The sequence below is a fragment of the Crinia signifera genome, chromosome 2 (genome assembly GCF_055691185.1).
Source record: "Crinia signifera chromosome 2, ASM5569118v1, whole genome shotgun sequence".
Classification (NCBI taxonomy): domain Eukaryota; kingdom Metazoa; phylum Chordata; class Amphibia; order Anura; family Myobatrachidae; genus Crinia; species Crinia signifera.
Window position 1 is genome coordinate 116,200,702 of NC_139218.1, and position 20,109 is coordinate 116,220,810.

General features: G+C 41.9%; 1 protein-coding gene across 8 annotated transcripts in view; it reads right to left on the reverse strand.

Moving 5' to 3' along the window:
- Nucleotides 1–20,109, reverse strand: part of SYCP1 (synaptonemal complex protein 1) — a 276,938-nt gene that overhangs the window by 156,765 nt on the left and 100,064 nt on the right. For all 8 annotated transcript variants that reach the window (XM_083172734.1, XM_083172733.1, XM_083172735.1 and 5 more), the window contains exons 12-13: nucleotides 15,445–15,539; nucleotides 1,922–2,097 (exon numbers count right to left, since the gene is read on the reverse strand). In XM_083172734.1, the coding sequence (XP_083028860.1) occupies nucleotides 1,922–2,097; nucleotides 15,445–15,539 (271 nt within the window). The remainder of the gene's footprint in view (nucleotides 1–1,921; nucleotides 2,098–15,444; nucleotides 15,540–20,109) is intronic.

The window sequence follows — 20,109 nt, forward strand, 5'->3', positions numbered from 1 at the left end:
TGTTAAGTTTTGTCTCCCTGTAATGTTCCTTTGTACGGCGCTGTGAAACACTTGTGTCTCCATATAAATAATAATACCATCTTGACCTGCAGTGCAACTTTGAATCATATTGGAGGAATATGCAGAAGTATAGAAAAGAACCAGGGGGTCGTTCTGATCTACTTGGATTAATGTGAGCTGGGTTCTGTCAGGATGGTTAGTTGACTACACATGAGCATGGTCTATTATGGAAAGACGGTGTTTAAGGCAGGATATACGTGTATATGATGATAGATATATCACGTACTGTAGCTATCTCCCCACTAAAGCTCTCTGCGCTCACAGCTGAGTGGGGCGCATGGCTGAGTATTGTAATAAGCCGTGCAACTGCCTATGATGAAATGACAGGTTCAGGATACGGCTCAAAAGATCTTTATCGCCTTATATCTCCAAGATGTTAACTCACTGAACCTGTTGGGTTACTAGCTCTCTCCTCTGCTTCCAAAAGAGCGATGGACACACGGTGCAATTTTAGCACATATCACTGGCAATATGGTTGCTGAGTGACCATATTGCCAGTGATTTGTATGTGCTGTTGGCGATAAATTGCCAGGTGTGCGCTCCCGTGTTCAGCCCCTAATGGTCACTGGTCGCAGAAGCATGCTCCTGCGATCAGCTATTTCCCCCTGCGGCTCCCCCAGCAGAGTCGCCTTTTCATCAGCGACCATCTCTGATCGGGACACTGAGCAATATATTGCTGAGCAAAATATTGCACCGTGTGTACACAGCTTTTAGAGGCATTAGTGGGTGCATTATGTATTTAAGCAGCATTACATGGGGCATTATGTGTGTATGCAGCACTTCAGGATACATTTTGTGTGTAAGCAGCACTGCAGGGGGCATTATGTGTGCAACTGGCACTGCAGGGGGCAATATGTGTGTAAGCGGCACTAAAATGCCATTGGGAGCGCAAAATGTATAATATACAATACTGAGTGTATAGCATTACCAGAAAGCTCTGTCTTTTGCAATGAAACCCCTGGCAGTAAGTAATTAGAAGCCTCATTGTGGGGCAACATTTTAAAGGGGCATTTTTGTGTGTGGGACATAAAATGATGTCAGTAGCATATTGTGTAATAGGAATTATGGTGTGTGATAAAATATGTAATAGGCATTAAGGCTTGTGGCATAAAGTGAATTAAGCATTAAAATGAGTGGCATATTGTGTAATGGGCATTAACGTGTGTGGCATACAGTGTAATGAGCATTACGATTTGGCATAATTTTGAATAAGTATTATGGTTTGAAGCATAATGTGTAATGGGCATTACGGTGTGTGGCGTAATGGGCATTATGGCATAATGTGGAAGGGGCATAATGGTATGTGGCATAATGTGTAATGGGCATTGTGTGTGGTATAATGTGGCCACTTCCTATTGTCATGTAGACACAACTCTAGTTTTGCATGACCACACCCCCTCATGTCATGTGACCATGCTCAATGTCGACATGAGAAAGGTCAAAAGGTCGACAGAGTCCAAAAATCGACAAGGTCTAAAAGTCAACATGAAAAAGCTAGACACATGAACGGTTGACAAGAGTTTTCAAAAATGATGATAACTCAAGATGGACCCAACATTTAGTGTATCACTTTGCTCCCCATGCTTTGGCACTATTATATTCTCTCTCTATGCCAACATTAATGGTGAAGAACAAGCTAGTTTAAAAAAAAATATATGAAAAACTCATGTTAACCTTTTGACACTGTCACGTGTCTACCTTTTTCATGTCGACCTTTTGACCCTGTCAATCTTTTGAGCTTGTCGACCTATTGCATGTCAACCTTTTGGGAATAGACCTATTTTTTGTCTTTCTAGACACTGTAGATGAAGCAGAACCAACATTTGCCAATATATTTTTTATTTAAACCTTAAAGTCTTACTTTTTCTGTTCAGATATGAGAGTTTCTTGCAAACAGTCAACTTTAGATTGTAGAGTTGAAAGTTTTAGGACATTTATTTCTTCAATTTCTTTAACTTGCATTTCTTTTTCTTTGATTATACCAGTAACTGATATTTTAGCATTTTGCAATTCAGTCTCCTTGCTTCTTAGTGCATCCTAGGTATACATGGAAGGATGGAAAATCAATACACATGGATCATAAACTGTAACAAAATCAGTGACAACATGACCTGCGCATGCGCAGAAGCTAAAAATCGGTCCCCCGTGCGAACATGCGGGGGACCGATTAAATCAGAATAACCTCCATGGTTTTGTCCATTAAAGAGAGATTTTGCTTTTGGGAGTGAACCAGAATCAGGCTCATAAGCAGGACAATATGTTCAATAATTGCCAAAGGCAACATTTTTACCAAAAACACCAGCTATTAGTAACAGAAAATTCCATGTAAATATATACTTTTTTGCCAATTAATTACGTACAAACAGTTTATGAAAAATGTACTCATTATGGGATAAATGTAATAGTGTGCGAGTTCACACTTGCATCAACTGGCAGTGTGATGCAAGTTCGTCCTGTAACTCACATCATGTAATAGCCTATTACAAATGCGAAAATATTCAAGTTTTATTGGAGGAAAACTTGCAGCTTAAAATAAAGCTTGCATTTCAAGGTGCAAGTTTGTCAGAAGAATGCACAGATCAGTGAAATCTGTGCAGGCCTGTGTGTAAAATTGATTAACAGCAGTTAAAAAAATGTGGGTGAAATGGAGAGGGGTCCCCTGTCCTATATTTATTTCAATATTTATTTTACATTGGGGCTAAAAGTACCAGTGGGCCCTTAATGCCCCTGCATTCTGGTACTTGTGGTTCTTTAATAGTTCTCCTGTAAAACACCACATTATTCTACCTTTCACTAAAATACTATCAACTCGGCACAAACAAACCAAGTGTGCCAGTGATAGCCCCAGGTTTCAGTCCAGGCCTTGGGTGCCCTTGGGGTAGCCCTCTTTATTGGGATGGTTCCCACTTACCCTGCAATCCCTGGCCTGGGATGACCATTAGGGGAGATGACTGTATCAGACAGGGGACCCTGTCCAGTGTGTGGCTTTGGCATTATCCCCCTACCTAGAATCGGTGCTGGTTCTCCATATAGGGGGTACCCCAACTCCATTTGTTCCCCATTTTTATTGAACCATTGCTGGTTCATTAAATACAGGGAAAACCCACTCATTTTGTTCCACATATTTTAGTACCAGACAGTGACAAGTGGGATGTTTGACTAGGGCGGTACACCTGTCAAACCGTAACGAAGGTGTCCTAAGGCGAGCTCACGGACTACAGAAACCTCCAGTGGAGAAGAAGGGCAAAAAGCCCAGGGCGGGTTATGCTTGTGGAGGGGGAACCCACACCATTTAACAGATTTCTAACTCTTTCATTGCTTTTGAAACTTGCTGGGAACTTGCTGTCTATTTTTGTTTTTTATTTTTATTGAAGGCAATATAATACAATTATATAACAATATAATACAAATTCAGAGAAATGTAATAAGTTACAATACAATGACAGAAATATAGTCATTCCATGTCAGTTCAACCAGGTGTGTCCACCGCCCATCTCAAATTCTAGGAAAATGTTATTTAAGAGAGGATGCTAAAACAACTATTTCTGCAAAATATCTTGACTGTCTGACAACTAGTTGATTAAATATTGAATTTTAAATTTATTAAAAAATTTACTATTTTTTATTGCTTAAACAATCACCACAAAATCTGGATCCCTAATGTAACTAACTTTTCCTCTCAAATTCAAACCAAGTTACTTTGGAGCTTATTCTGATCGTAGCGGCCAAACGTGCGTACGTTCCAAAACAACGTACGCTCTCCGTACGCGGCCGTTGGGGTTAAGTCCAACCACAAATCAGCCGCATACGTACGGCCAGAAACAACGTCAAAGGGGAGTGGCGTACAATTGAGCGTACGCCAACGTACACGGACGGACCAGCCCTTACACTCCGACAACTGGCGTACAACTGAGCGTACGCCACCGTTTACGGACGTCTCTCGTCCGTCTTCCCGCCGACTTCTTGCGGAAATCTGAGCGTACGCCAGCTTGCACGGACGGGTCGCTATTGTTTTTTAATGGAAAACTCAGCTTATGTCACCGCTCGAGAGAGTGAGCGTACGTCCGTGTACGCTGGCATACCCTTCACATATATGGACCTGCAAATCTTGCCTTTCAACTACAATTCTGACAATTAATTAATTATTCTATTTGTTATTCAATTATTGTTTTCTATTAACTCAATTGTCTACCTTAATAAAGACCCTAATAAAACAACATTTTAACCCTCATTACATGTATATTTGTTATGTTCTAATGTGGCATTTTAATCACTATCTATGTGTCCCCATATTGCTGTTACTTTTAAATCAAGTTATGTTGGTGTTTCTGTATATGTACTAAATTATGTCCATAATTAGTTTGTCCAAAATGTGTAACATGTATACCTACCCTGATGTTATGTGTGATGTTTTAATCTAACAACATTAAACATTCATGCATTTTCACTATGTGTTATTTTACTCAAAGACACACACATTCACACATCAATCATTACCCCTCACCTCAAATTACAAATATAACTTACATTACACATCTGTATGTACCTACCCTTACAAGCCCTCTAACATATTTATTATTAAAAACACAGGCAATTTCTAACAGAATATACACTTTTATTTTGAACAAACATAATAGGGGGGGGGGGGGGGGGGATAAAAATAAATTAAATGAGGGCCTCCAGTTGTTAAGGGGGTGGGGGTTGGGGGTTGGGGAGGGGGTGGGGGGTTGGGGAGGGGTTGGGGGTGGGGGTTGGGGAGGGGGTGGGGGAAGGGGATGGGGAAATTTGGTGGGCCCCAGCTTGACCCATTGTCTCCTCGTCTTCCTCCTCCTCTTCCTCCTCCTCCTCTTCCTCCTCCTCTTCCTCCTCCTCTTCCTCCTCCTCTTCCTCCTCCTCTTCCGGCTGCTCCTGGGCTGCCTGGTCCCGGGCTGCCTGCTCCCGGGCTTCTATGCGGGCTCTTGCCCGTGCTGAAATGTTCATGTTGATGGCATAGAAATCGAAGATTGGGTTTCATAAAAAAGGGGGAAAGAAAAATTCGCATTAGTCATGCTCATAACCTTCCAAATTATCATTGCTGTTATATTTCAGACATTTATCATGCAAACTAATTGATATGCTACACCCAAAAACTGATACCCCCATATACACCCCCTATACACCCCCTATACACCCCCTATACACCCCATATACACCCCCTATACACCCATATACACCCCCTATACACCCCCTATACACCCCCTATACACCCCATATACACCCCATATACACCCCCATACTCAGGAACATATTTATAAAAAGTACAAAAAACATTGCAAAAAAACGCAGTCATACTAGTAAATAAAAACTTACATCGGGCAATATGGCGGCGAAGTGAGGATAGCAACACTGGCTGCCGCCGGCGCAGGTCAGACCAGCGCCGCTCAAGTTGGCCCAGGTTTCTGTCGACGCCGGTCCGGGCGAAAATTAGCCGGCGGGCAGCATTGTCAAGATTCTACACATAAGGGCCCCTGGGCCCCAGGCGCTGGTCCATGACCTCAACCAAGGCCAATAGCTCCTGGGTAGAAAACGCCCTAGCCCTGGTTGAAGTCATAGTGGCAATGGCGCAGTTATTAATTGCAGGTACATATATCACTTTTGGTGCTTGCTGATTGGTGTAAAAAATAGTTTGTTGAGTATTAACTTTATTAATCCTTCTTACATGAACAAACGATGCGAATAGAAACTTACGCGGACCGTTCCGATATACACACACCATAACCAACAGCATGCATTCAATGTATAGAGAGGAACTGTATATACAGTGTGCGTAAAAGAATACACGCAAGCGTCTACTAATAAATACGCTGCTAAAAGGGGCCCAATGCAACATGTTGGCGTATGACAATTTCAGACTCATTACATATGTAAGGAAAGCATTATAACGTGATGTTTTGAAATGTGACTCACAAAGCATACACGAACTCCAACAGATACCAGCTGACAACACTCATCATTGGAATGACAGGTGCACACATTTCACGATGTAGCACACAATGCTCCACAACCTGTGTATGTGCATATACAGGTGATTGATCAGGTGCGTGGAGACCTGCGTAATTTAAGCGGCAATTATCGGCGGGAAATATCGGCGTAAATTAGCAAGTACATTGCGGGGAAAAATATACGCCCCCTTGTTCATGGCGGGAGATTAACATATAAATATTCAGTCAGATGCAGGCCAGAATTGCTGCAAACATGTCTAACTCAGACGATTCCGCAGCTGAGGACGCTCTGCAGAGAGCACAAGCAGAATCCCTGCTTGAAGCATTACAGAAGAGGGAACAGGAGCGGAGAAGGAGGGCTCAAGAGAGAGGTAGCCTGCAAGACCAAGCGGGCCCCTCACTAACAGGCCCTGTTCAACCTCCACCAGCTCCACAAGGGCCAAGCAACCAGCCAGAACAAGAGGTTGCATCTCTCCAAACAGGTGTGACCCAGCAGGTGCATGTTGAGAGAACTGGGGCCACCAGAAAACGAGCTGCAACATCTAGGGTGAGGACTGAGCAGGATACCACCTCCAAAAAGAGAAACCCTGCATTTGTAGAGGCAGAATTAAGAATTTTAGTGCCCAGAGCACGTGAATGGATAGAATTGCCAATCAGGAAGCCGGGTGCCAGTGCAAGGAGAAACCTTTGGGACAAGATAACAGAGGAAGTGAACCAGGTGTCACCAGTGGTCAGAGATTGGCTATCGGTGAAGAAAAGGCAAGTGTGTTTGTCCCCCTGATAATGTCATATGTGTGTACATATGTTACATGTATGTTTTGAGAATAATAGAAAGGTGTGTTTGTAGATAGTGCTACACTTCAATGTCACATGTGAACACAACCATGTCTAATAACCCACATTGATATATGAAACATGCACCATTGGTGTGATGTGAGGTTATGGGCACAGTTCTGCTCATGTGAAGTATGTGATGGGACAAGAGAAAGTGTGTTTTGGAAAGAGTTGTTGTAAAGGTGCCCATACACGTTACAATTATTGTATACAATATTGTATACAATATCGCATCTCATAGCATATCGGTTTAGCGATGAGTACAAAAAGTATGTGCAGCACATACTTTTTGTACTAGATCTCATCTAATCTGATCTCATCGCAAAACCGATATGCTATGAGATGCAATATTGTATACAATAATTGTAACGTGTATGGCCACCTTTACATGTTCCATATGATGCAACTGAAACAAGAATGAGCAAACTGTGCACATGTAGCTGGTGAGAAAATACACATCCCAGTATGCCATCCCATAGTTAAATGACTCCATAATAACCACACTGTCAAGCTATGGTGGAATGTGTAGTTTGACAACAGGTGGAGGTGCCTAATTTGGCCATGGATGATGTCATTTTTGCATAGTGATCTACGTATGTGCATTTAGTGGCCTAATGAATGAGATGAGACACTGAAATGCCTCCTAATGGAGACATTAATGTGTGTGTGGGACACATATGGCTTTAAAACATAAGATCACCCACACTAGGAAATGTCACGTAGTCATGATGTTCACTAGCACAGTGGTGCACATATCTCATGGTGATATTTGTATTTTTAAACTTGTAGGTGGACCGACTTCAAAAGTACACTGAAGAGGAAGATGACTGACCGGTACAACCACAGCATGTCCACCGGGAGAGGTCCTATGCCCGATACTTTGGAGTATACCCCCCTGGAGCAGGACGCCTTGGACGTCATTGATGTGGCCGAGGTCAGGGGGATCTCCAATATGGACAGTGAGCTCCCGGCGGAGGTCTTTGATGCTGCTTTTGATGGTAAGTCACAGTAATGCATTGTATTTTGAAAGAGATTTTTTAGTGCGTATGTGATGGTGACATTGTTTTCAATTATTATCCTAGCAGAAGCAGAAACCCAGGATGTACCGGCAGCATCTTCCTCTGCAGAGCCACAGGTGGAGCAAGTGGTCCAGCCTCCACCAAGAAGACACCCCCAGCCCCAGGAGACATGGGATGAGAGCATGATGGTGATGCTGGAGAGGATCGAGCAGCAAGGGGTGGATGCTGCGCTCCGTCAGCAGCAGATTGGGGAATTTTTGAAAGATTGGAAGGCCACAAACAGGCAGCAGTGTGAGGCCTTCAACCGCATGAATGACACTCTGGCGGCTGGCATTCAAAGCATTGGCCAACACCTCAGCCGCCTGAATGACATTCTTGCGGAGCTGCTGCCCACCGCCAGGTCCCTAAGGGACAATCCCCCATCTGCTGGCCCACCCCAAGCTGCTCACCAACCTTCCACCTCTGCTGACCCTCCTGTGTCCACTAGGGGAAGACGCCGCAAGCCATCTGACCCAAAGGCCCCTGTCCCCAAGGCCCCATCTAAAAGGGGGAAAAAAGGGCCCAAATAATGAGACCTGGTTCACTTCCTCTGTGGTTGGACCCCAAATGTTTAAATTGCACTGGACATCCACTTCCTGAGTTGGCCATCTATCCATTTTCGTGCCATGGGCATTAAAGTTCTTATTTTGACCTCTACAAATGCAGGATAAATTTTTGGTGGTGTGTATCTTGCTTAGTATTCACCCTGGTTGTTGCAGTACGTATTCTGGTGTCCCCATTTCTTTCACCATTGCATTTGCAGGGTAACACATGTTTGGAGATATGCAACCTCTTGTTCTGGCTGTTTTTTTTATTTTTGTGTCTATTTTATTTGTTTATTTGATTTATGACATGAAAGTGTCTACTAAGCTGTGATGCTGAACAGCAAATAAATTTATTTTACCAATTAAAACAAAATTGTTGTATGTGTAATTTCTTGTGTGAAACAAATACTAGATTTATGTGTACTTACTGACCAGGGTATTTTTGAACATTTGTTGAAGTGTGGTCGAAGTTTCCCATGTGTAACCCTCTCCATGGTCATTCCCATGTTCCTATCCAACTTTTCCCTGCTAATTAGTTTGTGTCAGCACATGTGCAGAGCAACTTAATAGGTGAGAAAGCAGTTTGTGTGCAGGTGAGGTAGCTCCTACAGTAGTAGGTAAAAGCAGGTCCAGAACAATGCTTTCCTCATGGAGTGGGTGAGGCAGACAAACAAGGGTCAAAAGGTACATTTGTGTAGGAATGCATATGTGTCCTCCCTAAAAAAAGATGTGTGAATCGGCCAAACATGATAAAATTGCTTGTGAACAAACATGTATAAGTTTTTAAATATATATGATTTTACAGTGTCATAAGCAGATGTAGGAATCCTTTGTTAGAGAGATGTGAGTGCAATAATGTGATTGGTGGCATCTTACATCCAGAGTGTAGTCAAATCCAATTCATAGCAGATCAGATAGTGGTACAGTTCTGTATTTTGGGTACTATACAAAGATTGTGTGCAAAATAGTGGGCATGGGCTTAAAACATTGCTGAAACATCCTTTGTAGGTGTTAGATGTGGTTTATGTTATTGTATCATAAATACAAAACCTATGTTTGTATTAGAGTGAACACGTTGACACATGTCGACATGTGTAGATTGAGTGTGCTACTGTGTAAAGTCTATGAAAGCACGTAGTGAATGTGTCTAACTGTTTAGCAAATAGCTACCTTAGCATATATAAGCAGGTCTTAAAAAGATTCTTACCTTAAATTAAACAAACCTTTAAATGTCGAGAAGTATAGAAAGATAAGCTTCCAATGTGTTTGAGTGCTGTGTGTGGCTTGCAGGTAGTGAAATCATGGTTTGGACTTAATAGACTGCAGCATTGCTTTTTACATTCAGGTGTATGTGTTTGAGTAGTAATCAGCGTAAATTAGCAAACCCAGGCGCACGCTGGCATGCGGTATCTGTAGGGGTGGTTTGAGATGGCGGTTGGCGGCCGCCTGTTTTGTGTCCGAAATGAACGGTGCCTTAGTCGATCGTGCGGTAGTAGCACCGCTCATTTTTGGTGCACACCCCCGTGTACGCCCATATTTACGCCCATTTTCCCTCATTATTTCGGCCGCTCCCCTCATCACGCCCCTATGCCGCCCCCAATGCCCGTACACTCGCGTATAGGTTTTTTCGCACGTAGAGACCCGTCCGTAAGCGTTGTGGAGTGTTCGCGCCTGCGCATTAGCGAATGTACGCATGCGCAGATCATAAAAAATCCCGGGACGTACGCGTACGGCCCGGCCGCTCCAACCAGAATAAGGCCCTTTATCTGCCTTACAAAATTTTTTACAACAAAAATGCATGTTTTCCCATCAATTTCTGTTAAGTTAAATTTTCTGTATGGGAGTGTTATCCCATTGCCTGAGTTTAGTTACAATTTTTGGTAAGGTTTTAAGTGTGTAAATTATGTATGCCATACACCAGTAATAAGGTGTCAAATTAATTTTTTTTCTCAACTATTAAACAAAATACAATGCTGATTTTTTTATGTTTGTAATGTAAACCTTTATTAAGCAGTCAAAAAAATGGGATCCCTAATGTCAATTGAACCTAGCGTTTTTAATTAAATAAAAAAAATTCGTTTTTGCCATAACACAAAATGTAAGGCAGATAAAGTAATTTGGTTTGGATATTTGCATTTGGGAGGAAAATATACCTTAGGGGTCCAAATTTAGTAGTGATTCCTTAACCAACACTTGTGATACTTAAATTAAACTGGATAAAGAAGCTGCGAATAGTACATATTTTTAATAAATGTAAAAATCAATATTTAATCAACTAATTGTCAGACATTCAAGATATTTGGCATAAATAGTTGTATTGACATTATGGGTGAGATGTAATAGGGTGCAATTTTTAAGAACTTGCAATATTTTTGGTCAAACACAGCTAAAATCGCTAGTAGTGTGGGATTTGCAGTAAAAATTGCACATTTGCCATTGATCAAAAAAATTGCACATTCAAAATCGCAGATGTTTTCTCATAGAAAACATCAAAATCGCAACTGTAATAGGGTGCGATTTTTCAAATCGCACCCTAAACATTACCAAAAAATAGCCAGGAAGTAGACCTGGTTCTGGCCGGCGAGTTTGACAGAACAATGCACAAGTAATTGACATCTGTGCATGGTTCTGTCCAAAAAAGTGTGTCCCCCCTCACGAGCATAACCAGCATAGGCTTATTGAGCTGGGGGGGGGGGGGGGGGAGTGATGAGGCCCCACCAGTATTTAAGAAAGCAGCACCAGGCTCCTGGACCGGTCCTGTACCCAAAAATATGGGGGACAATAAGAGTATGGGGTCCCCAGTATTTTGGAACCAGCACTGGGCTCCAACAACCAGCAGTATAATGCTACAGCTAGGAGACACATTTTATATGTACCATTTTCACCCTGGCTTGTCAGCCCAGGACAGGGTATCTGGGTAAGTGGGGATCCCCCAGATAAAGGGATACCCCCAGGCTTAACCCTTCCAGGGATGAAGCCCAGGGCTGTCCCCACCATCTCTGGGCGGTGGGTGGCGGGCTGGTTTTTGTTTGTAAAAAATAGAATTAAAATTAAAAAAAAAAATTAATTTACAAAAAAACACACACTCCCGTTACTATAAAACTTGCACATTCCCCTTACTAAAAATTGCATCCTTTACTAAAAATCACACATTCTTGTTACTAAAAAAATCGTGATTTCTGACTTTGTCTAAAAATGTGCAGCCTATTGCTTGTGTGATTTTCAGCCGAACAGTGACTTACATTTCAGAGTTCTGAAGAAGTTTGCTCTTAGCGCTAAACTCTCACCTTTTCAGAAATCGAACCCTATTCATTTAGCTCTTCATACAGTATGTAGCTTTCCCCTTCACCTTTACATATTGAGTTTCTTTGCTCAACACTAATATAATATGCATGATAAATTACATTTTGAAAGATGATTATATGCAACACAGGAAAGTACCAAATAATAAATTCTAAGTGCAGATTCCCCATCTGAGTATGGTGTCCAATATGAGTGATAATTGATTGGTCTTTTTCAAAACCACTTTCAGCAGGATGCCTACAACACTTTCAGAACACACCCATAAGACACAGGACGTCCATGCATGTGACTAGCCTACTACCAGCTACAGTGGAGTTTATTTAATAAGATGGGAGTTTTATAGAATATAGGATGTTGCCCATAGCAACCAATCAGATTGTACTTATTATTTATTTAGCACCTTCTAGAAGATAATAGACAGAACATTCCACCTTCAATAGAATGGACATTTTAATAAATAAACCCCTGTGCATCTAAACCAGTACTTCAACTCTGCACAACAATTGTTACGCATACACAGTGTAACTTAGATACATGAGCAGTATAACATTGCACCAGTGTGTCCAACATCGGCTCTACTGTGCCTACATTTTGAAAGAAAATTTAACTGGGTTTTGTTATGCAATGACACTGCTTCCTTATGACTGCAGACCTACAATTGGGAAATAATAAAGTCAATAATACAATAAGCGAATATTAGCACCAAGTTATTAAGTATCTCCACAATGTATTATTATAACTTACTAGCAGCATTCATAATGTTAAGATAAGATAAGATAAGATAAGATAATTTATTGTCATTGTAAAAACAACAAGTACAGTTGCCAGCACAACGAAATTACAGACCTGGTCCCAGAGGAGATACCAACAGAAAGAAAGAAAGAAAGACGACAGTGCTCTAACAGTTTACATTGTAGTCGCACACTGCAGCAGGAAAGAAGCTATTTTTCAGACGGGAGGTTCTAGCTTTTAGACACCTCAACCGCCTATTTGATGGTAAAAAAGAAAAGACATGATTATAAGGATGGTAATGGTCCTGCATAATGCTAGTTCTCTTACGTCTACAATTTTTTGCAAAGATGTCCGAGATAGTGGGCAAGTCGCAGCCAATAATGGTTTCAGCAGTGCGTACTACCCTAGTTATTTTTTTCAGATCTTTAACTAAACCATTTCCAAACCACACTGTAATACAATACGACAATATACTTTCAATTACACAGCTATAAAATCTCACTAGGTTCTCCCGAGAAAAATTGGCAGCTCTCAGTCTCCTCAAGAAGAAGAGGCGCTGCTGGGCTTTCTTGACTACTAACCCAATGTGAGGAGTCCATGATAGATCCTCAGAGATCGTAGTCCCCAACATCTTGAATTCTTTCACTCTATCTACCTCTAACTGATCAATAAAAAGAGGTTCCAGTACAGTTTTCTTCCCCCTTCTAAAATCAATAATGATTTCCTTGGTTTTAGCCAGATTCAAAAGAAAATAATAGTGGGCTCAGCACACAACCCTGAGGGGCGCCAGTGCTCAATCTCCGCACTGATGACTCACAACCCCCTAGCTTAACATATTGGGGCCGCTCAAGCAAAAAATCTAAAATCCAGCTGCATAGTCTAGGAGGAAAACCTAAATACAACAATTTGGTCACTAAAATGTTGGGTATTATTGTATTATTGTATTAAAAGCAGAACCTAGATGTTACCTAGATGTCTGTATTTTATGTGTGGACATATTGACAATATGAAATATCAACATGGCCAATATGTTGACAGTCAAAATATACATGTAGGCAAGTCTATGGCCAGTATTCAATGAGAAAAATTTGCCTTGTTTTATGGAGCCTTGTTTTACTCCCCTTCAACAAAATCTGCACTGGCTTCCATTCCCCTACAGAATCCTCTTCAAACACCTCACACTCACATACAGGGCCATCTCTAAATCCATTGCTCCATATATCTCTAACCTCATCTCCATTCATACACCCTCCCGCCCTCTACGGTCAGCTGACGACTGTCGTCTCTCCTCCACCCTGATCACTACTTCCCATGCTAGAGTACAGGACTTTGCCCGTGCTGCACCCCTTCAGTGGAACGCACTCCCTCGCTCCATTAGACTCTCCCCGACCTTGCAAAGCTTCAAACGGGCACTGAAAACTCACCTATTCATCAAAGCGTACCCTTCCACTGCATAAACCAGCTGGTTCTCCGACCCCTTGCCTGTTTGCATCCTGCTATCTAACCACCACCTCCTCGCTTGCACCTCTTGTAATCTGTCTGTCTCCCCTTCCTACTAGATTGTAAGCTCCTCCGAGTAGGGCCCTCTTCCCTCCTGTTGTCAAAGCCCACTTCTCTTCACATTTCACTCACAGCTCTCCTTTACTCCAACACTCAGTGACCATCTTCGTCTGCATACTCATCTCCATCATTGGCCTCAAGCCTCTAGTTGTATGTTGATTGGGTCCTCACTACTTACATTTAAGCTGTAATGTGTATTGAACTGTGGTGCTCTTTATTTGTACTGTATTTTTGTTATTTATTCAATGTTATGCCAAGTTTTGTCTCCCTGTATTGTTCCTTTATACGGCACTGCGAAACACTTGTGGCGCCTTATAAATTAAATTATAATAATAATAATAATAATGGAGAGTTTGTGCTGTTTTCGCGTTGGAAGGAGCATTTTGCTCTCCAAAAGTGAACCACCCTATTCAATGTGATATTTTCGCCGTCTTTTTAAGTGATTTTCACCGTGTCTCTCCGTGTAGCAATTCTCCATCTTTTCATGGAGAACTGGAATGTGAACTTTTAAACTAAAAGGTTTTTTTTTTTTATTTTGGTGTCAAAAAATCTGGATTTTTTTTCTGTGAAGGAGCATGTTATTTTTATTCATGTGCTTATAGCACATGAATATATATTTAATTTAAAAAATATATATATTTTTTAATATTTTTTTTTTTTACACAGAGCAGCCAGCAGGGGGCCGGAGCTCTCGAGCCGCTCATTAGATATTCATATATTCACTGCATCCGATCATTACATATGCACGATCGGGTGCAGTGAATACTGGGTCCCCCGCTGGCTATAGGGGGGGCAGCTTGTGCTGCCTGGGTCCCGGGGAGCCCACCTCCCCTCCACATATGTTCTGGGGCAGCCAGGGAGACTTTAATCTCCCTGGCTGCCACCGTCCCCCGGCTCCCTGCCAGCTCCCTGCCGCGGACACTCGTCCGCTGCAGGGGTTAAGACTCGCCGCGAGTGTCGGCGAGTCTTAACCACATTGAATAGTGGGAGCAGGAGTGGCAGCGAGCCCTCCGGAACAGGGCGAGTGCATGGCGAAAGAAAAAATCTCTCGCCATCCACGGAGAATTTTTCACATTGAATACTGCCCTATAATTTGATAGTTGGCATTGTGAAGATTCAACACACACACACGCACACACATTTAGTCTATATTTTTGACATTCGACATCCGGAACAAGTCTATATGTCAATGTTTAATTCTGTCAACATTAAATGTCTACATTATGTCCCTGTTGACATTTTGACTGTATACATAAAGTCCATGTTGACATAAAATACTTATCACTATTAAGATAATTTTGGATGTCTGTTGGCTGTTAATTTTCCCAATGTCGACCTACAGGAACATACCACTCCGATGAAAACAACTACCTTGGCATTCTCTAAGAGTATATTAGCTTCTGACAGTTGTTGAATTGATTCTTCTGCCTTCCGTTTGCATTCATCTGACTCCAAATGATAGTTTTCTAGCAAAATAATCACAGGTGAAATTAAATATATTTGTATAAATGTCTCTTTTCCTAAAAATCATTAGTTGTTATTACGTTTTAAAAAAGGGGGTATAAAAAGGGTGTGAATATGCAGGGTAAACATTGAAATGTAAAAATCAAAATATACACAAATAAAAATAACAAGTAGAAATAGCATGGCCATAATATACAGTAATAGCGAAAAAGCACATATAAAACACAAAATACAATTATGTAGAAGGTAGGAGATATAGACCTGCAGTAGTAAACTCCTACCAACTGGACCACTTCGATAAAGGCAAGGTATTGAAGAAACAGGGATTAAGTTTAGATTTAATTAGTTCCATTGGAGGGGGAGTACATTGCTTCCAGAACTGAGCAATGGCAGCCTTAGAAGCAACAAAGTTTGGGCTATAAAAAAATCTATGATGGGCTGGTATGCAATCAGAAAAAATATGAAGTAGTGCAATAGTGGATAACAGGGATAACTGAAGGCCTGTCACCTTCATAATCAGCAACCATTCCCAATAGGGGTCATATATCTGGACAGTTCCAGAAAATATGAATAATATAACTGACATGGCCACAACAATGCAAGCATAGTCTAGATCAGGGGAGTCCAAACCGGTCCTCGAGATCTATCAACGGTCCAAGTTTTCCAAATCACCTAGCTGGTGCACAGCTGTAGTCATTACTAATAGTCACATATTCAAACCTGCTGCAATCATTCCTAATATAGATCCACAGGTTGCCTGAAATACATGAACTGTTGGTAGATCTCGAGGACAAATTTGGCCACCCCTGGTCTACATTGTAATGGGCAACTTATGCAAATTATCAGAAGTTAGATAGATACGATAACATAATTTTACATATATTTGGACATGGGAATTACATTTAGACATCTTAAATATCGAATAAAGTAAGTGAGACGATGTTGTGGGATCTAAACATATATGCAGGTCTCGTTCACAAGTCAGATGTGAATTAATTTTATCAGGATGGGTAGAAGTTACCAGTAAATAATACCAAAAATGTACAATGTAATGCCTATTACATGTCACACACACCCATTACATCCCGTAATGCCCATTACACGTTATGCCACACACCTACACATGCCATGCTGTTATACCTGTTACATATTATACTACACACCATAATGTTCATTACATCTTGTATAAGGAAAATGACCCACATGCTAAATTTGAATCCCATACTTGGGAAAACCATCATACACTGTGGAAATTACAGTAAGATTTTCAGGAGTGCCATACGTGTGGGAAGCAAGCTGTGCGACATGTATGTGTGTATGTGGGGAGCAGTGTAACATGTATGTGTGGGGAGCAGTGTGACATTTATGCGTGTGTGTGGGGAACATTGTGAGGCAGTGTTAAATGTATGAATGTACTGTATGTATGTGGGGGAGGCAGTGTGACATGTATGTATGTACTGTATGTATGTGGGGGATGCAGTGTGACAAGTATGTATGTATGTATGTATGTGAGGGGCAGTCAGTGTCTCTGGGCAGCACTCACCGGTCCAGTGCCTGCTGCAGGGACACACTGCTCCTGCTGGGATCAGAAATTGTGTCCCCCAGCCTCCTTTCAGTGACAGCGCTCAGGCCGCCATACGCATAACCTCCAACCGGGTGTCCCCTCTCGCCCCCTGGGTACAGGTCAATGGGCTCCATCACTGCAGGGAGATCTCCAGCGCCATGCCCACTCACTTTGACAAAACATCCTGTCACGTCACTCCACGGGATGACACGCCATCTCCGGGCATCGGAAGTGAGGAGGGCAGCAGCAGCGCAGAGAGGTGGCGACGTTACCAGGTTGATGGTAGTGTGCCAGGCTGGCAGTGGCACCCTGCTCCATATACAGTATGTGTATAGGGACAACCAATCAGAAGCCAGCACTGCCGTACCGCAAGTTCACTCTGTCCGGCCAGGGGAATGCCAGGAAGCAGGGTGCATCTTGCCGGGTGGATCGCCCGAAAAAAAACAGGGCCGGGGAGAACACTGTAGGGTTTAGAAGGGAAAGAACCAACAACGATAAGATGGTCAAGGGTAATCTCAACTGAAGTGAGTGGGAAAATGTATCCCACGCCTTGAGTGTTTGGAGCGACAACTTGGATTTTCAATAATAACTGGGAGCGGAGATTGGGGAGAGCTGCGCCAGTCGCACAGAAATCACAAACTTATTATGCGGGTGGACCCTCTTTGTGCACTATTAGTATTCAATATTTTGATATGCGAGGGTGGGCTACCATAGACACAGAATGAATATATTGGGGAGGACAGAGAAAGGGTGTCTTTGGTTGGTGCACCAAAAGAGAATTTAATAATAAAACATGACTTTTATTGATTTCATTAAAATAGTTGCGAAGATATAAAAAAACACGAAAAACACATAGGACAACATTGAGTGATTTAAAAAGGATATAATATATCCCCACCTAGTGGGACCCCACTTCACACTGTCCCTGAATAATTTTATAATTTTATAAAGCACGGTGGTTGAAATTTAAGAGTGGAAATGTTGTCTGGTATTGACAGTTTTACAGTGTGTATGCTCATCCAGGATGTAACAATTATCAGATACAATGTATATATTCCTGGGGCTCACTATGCAGTAGCGATAAGCGCCTGAACACGGGTGTGATCCTGTTTCAGAGCTACCGCTGGCTGGCTGGAGCCGCTAGTTCCACAGTCTGTGTGCTGACCGCAGAGCTGTGTCTGAGGTGTGCTGCCGTGCACTACCTCGCTCTTGCGTGTCAGATCAGACAGGAGTGTACACGGCTCTTGCGCTAGAGTCCGTGTCACTGTACTGCAGGGAACCGTGTGCTACGGATACCCTGTGTCGCCACCGGCCTAAACAGATCAAAATACAATCATATGGGGGGAAGGGAAGTGGGGTTTAACACACTAGGTGTGTAGTCAAGCGTACGCTTTCGCAAATGCTTCTTCAGGGCCAACCAGGCAGGCAGCCGGAAACTCCTTAAGTACTGGTTAGTACATGCATAGTCATTGTATGCAAATTGAGAAGGGAGTGTCTGTCAATTCATTATCCAATTAGTGGGCATTGTAAATGGTCAAGCCCTTGTATGCAATTAGGTCAATCCTGCACATTTATATTTACAAGAGAAATGACAAAGTGAATAGAATAATACTGAATAAATGACTGATTAACTGCCTGCTGGGCAGATAACCATCTCATTAAATGTTTGTTTTTAAACAAATGCACTTCTGTGTTTTATGCATAGAGATACACAAGCTCCTGTGTTCATAATATACGTGGAGCAGAGATTAGAAGATTTCATGGGTTGATAAGACATTGCGCAATTGCATTCATGGTGCAAATAGCTGGGCATGTCACAGCTTTTATAGGTACACTTTCAAAAGGGCATGTTAGTTTATATATTTTTAATTACATGTAAAACATGAGAAATTGATTGTATGCAATTCGAATCATACATAGAGTTGAGGAGAGCATATCATATTGTCATATTGATTATCCTTTTCTGAGTGTCTGGGAAATATCAGTGTGTATTGGAAGGATCTTAGAATATAAAAACCTCTTTCACCCTGATAATTGCTTCAGTGTCCTGTCCCCTGGTGCAACTATCCATATTAACCATGTACTTGTCCTAAACTGTCTTGTACTGTAATTTGTTATGTGTTTTCTACATAGATACGCGGGGATTGTCTGTATTGAGAGAAACCAGCGATTCTCTCAATACAGACAATCCCCGCGTATCTATGTAGAATGTTGCTGCATGAATCAGTGATCCTTCCAATACACACTGATATTTCCCAGACTCTCAGAAAAGGATAATCAATATGACAATATGATATGCTCTCCTCAACTTTATGTATGATTCGAATTGCATACAATCAATTTCTCATGTTTTACATGTAATTAAAAATATATAAACTAACATGCCCTTTTGAAAGTGTACCTATAAAAGCTGTGACATGCCCAGCTATTTGCACCATGAATGCAATTGCGCAATGTCTTATCAACCCATGAAATCTTCTAATCTCTGCTCCACGTATATTATGAACACAGGAGCTTGTGTATCTCTATGCATAAAACACAGAAGTGCATTTGTTTAAAAACAAACATTTAATGAGATGGTTATCTGCCCAGCAGGCAGTTAATCAGTCATTTATTCAGTATTATTCTATTCACTTTGTCATTTCTCTTGTAAATATAAATGTGCAGGATTGACCTAATTGCATACAAGGGCTTGACCATTTACAATGCCCACTAATTGGATAATGAATTGACAGACACTCCCTTCTCAATTTGCATAAAATGACTATGCATGCACTAACCAGTACTTAAGGAGCTTCCGGCTGCCTGCCTGGTTGGCCCTGAAGAAGCTTTTGCGAAAGGGTATGCTTGACTGCACACCTAGTGTGTTAAACCCCACTTCCCTTCCCCCCATATGATTGTATTTTGATCTGTTTAGGCCGGTGGCGACACAGGGTATCCGTAGCACACGGTTCCCTGCAGTACAGTGACACGGACTCTAGCGCAAGAGCCGTGTACACTCCTGTCTG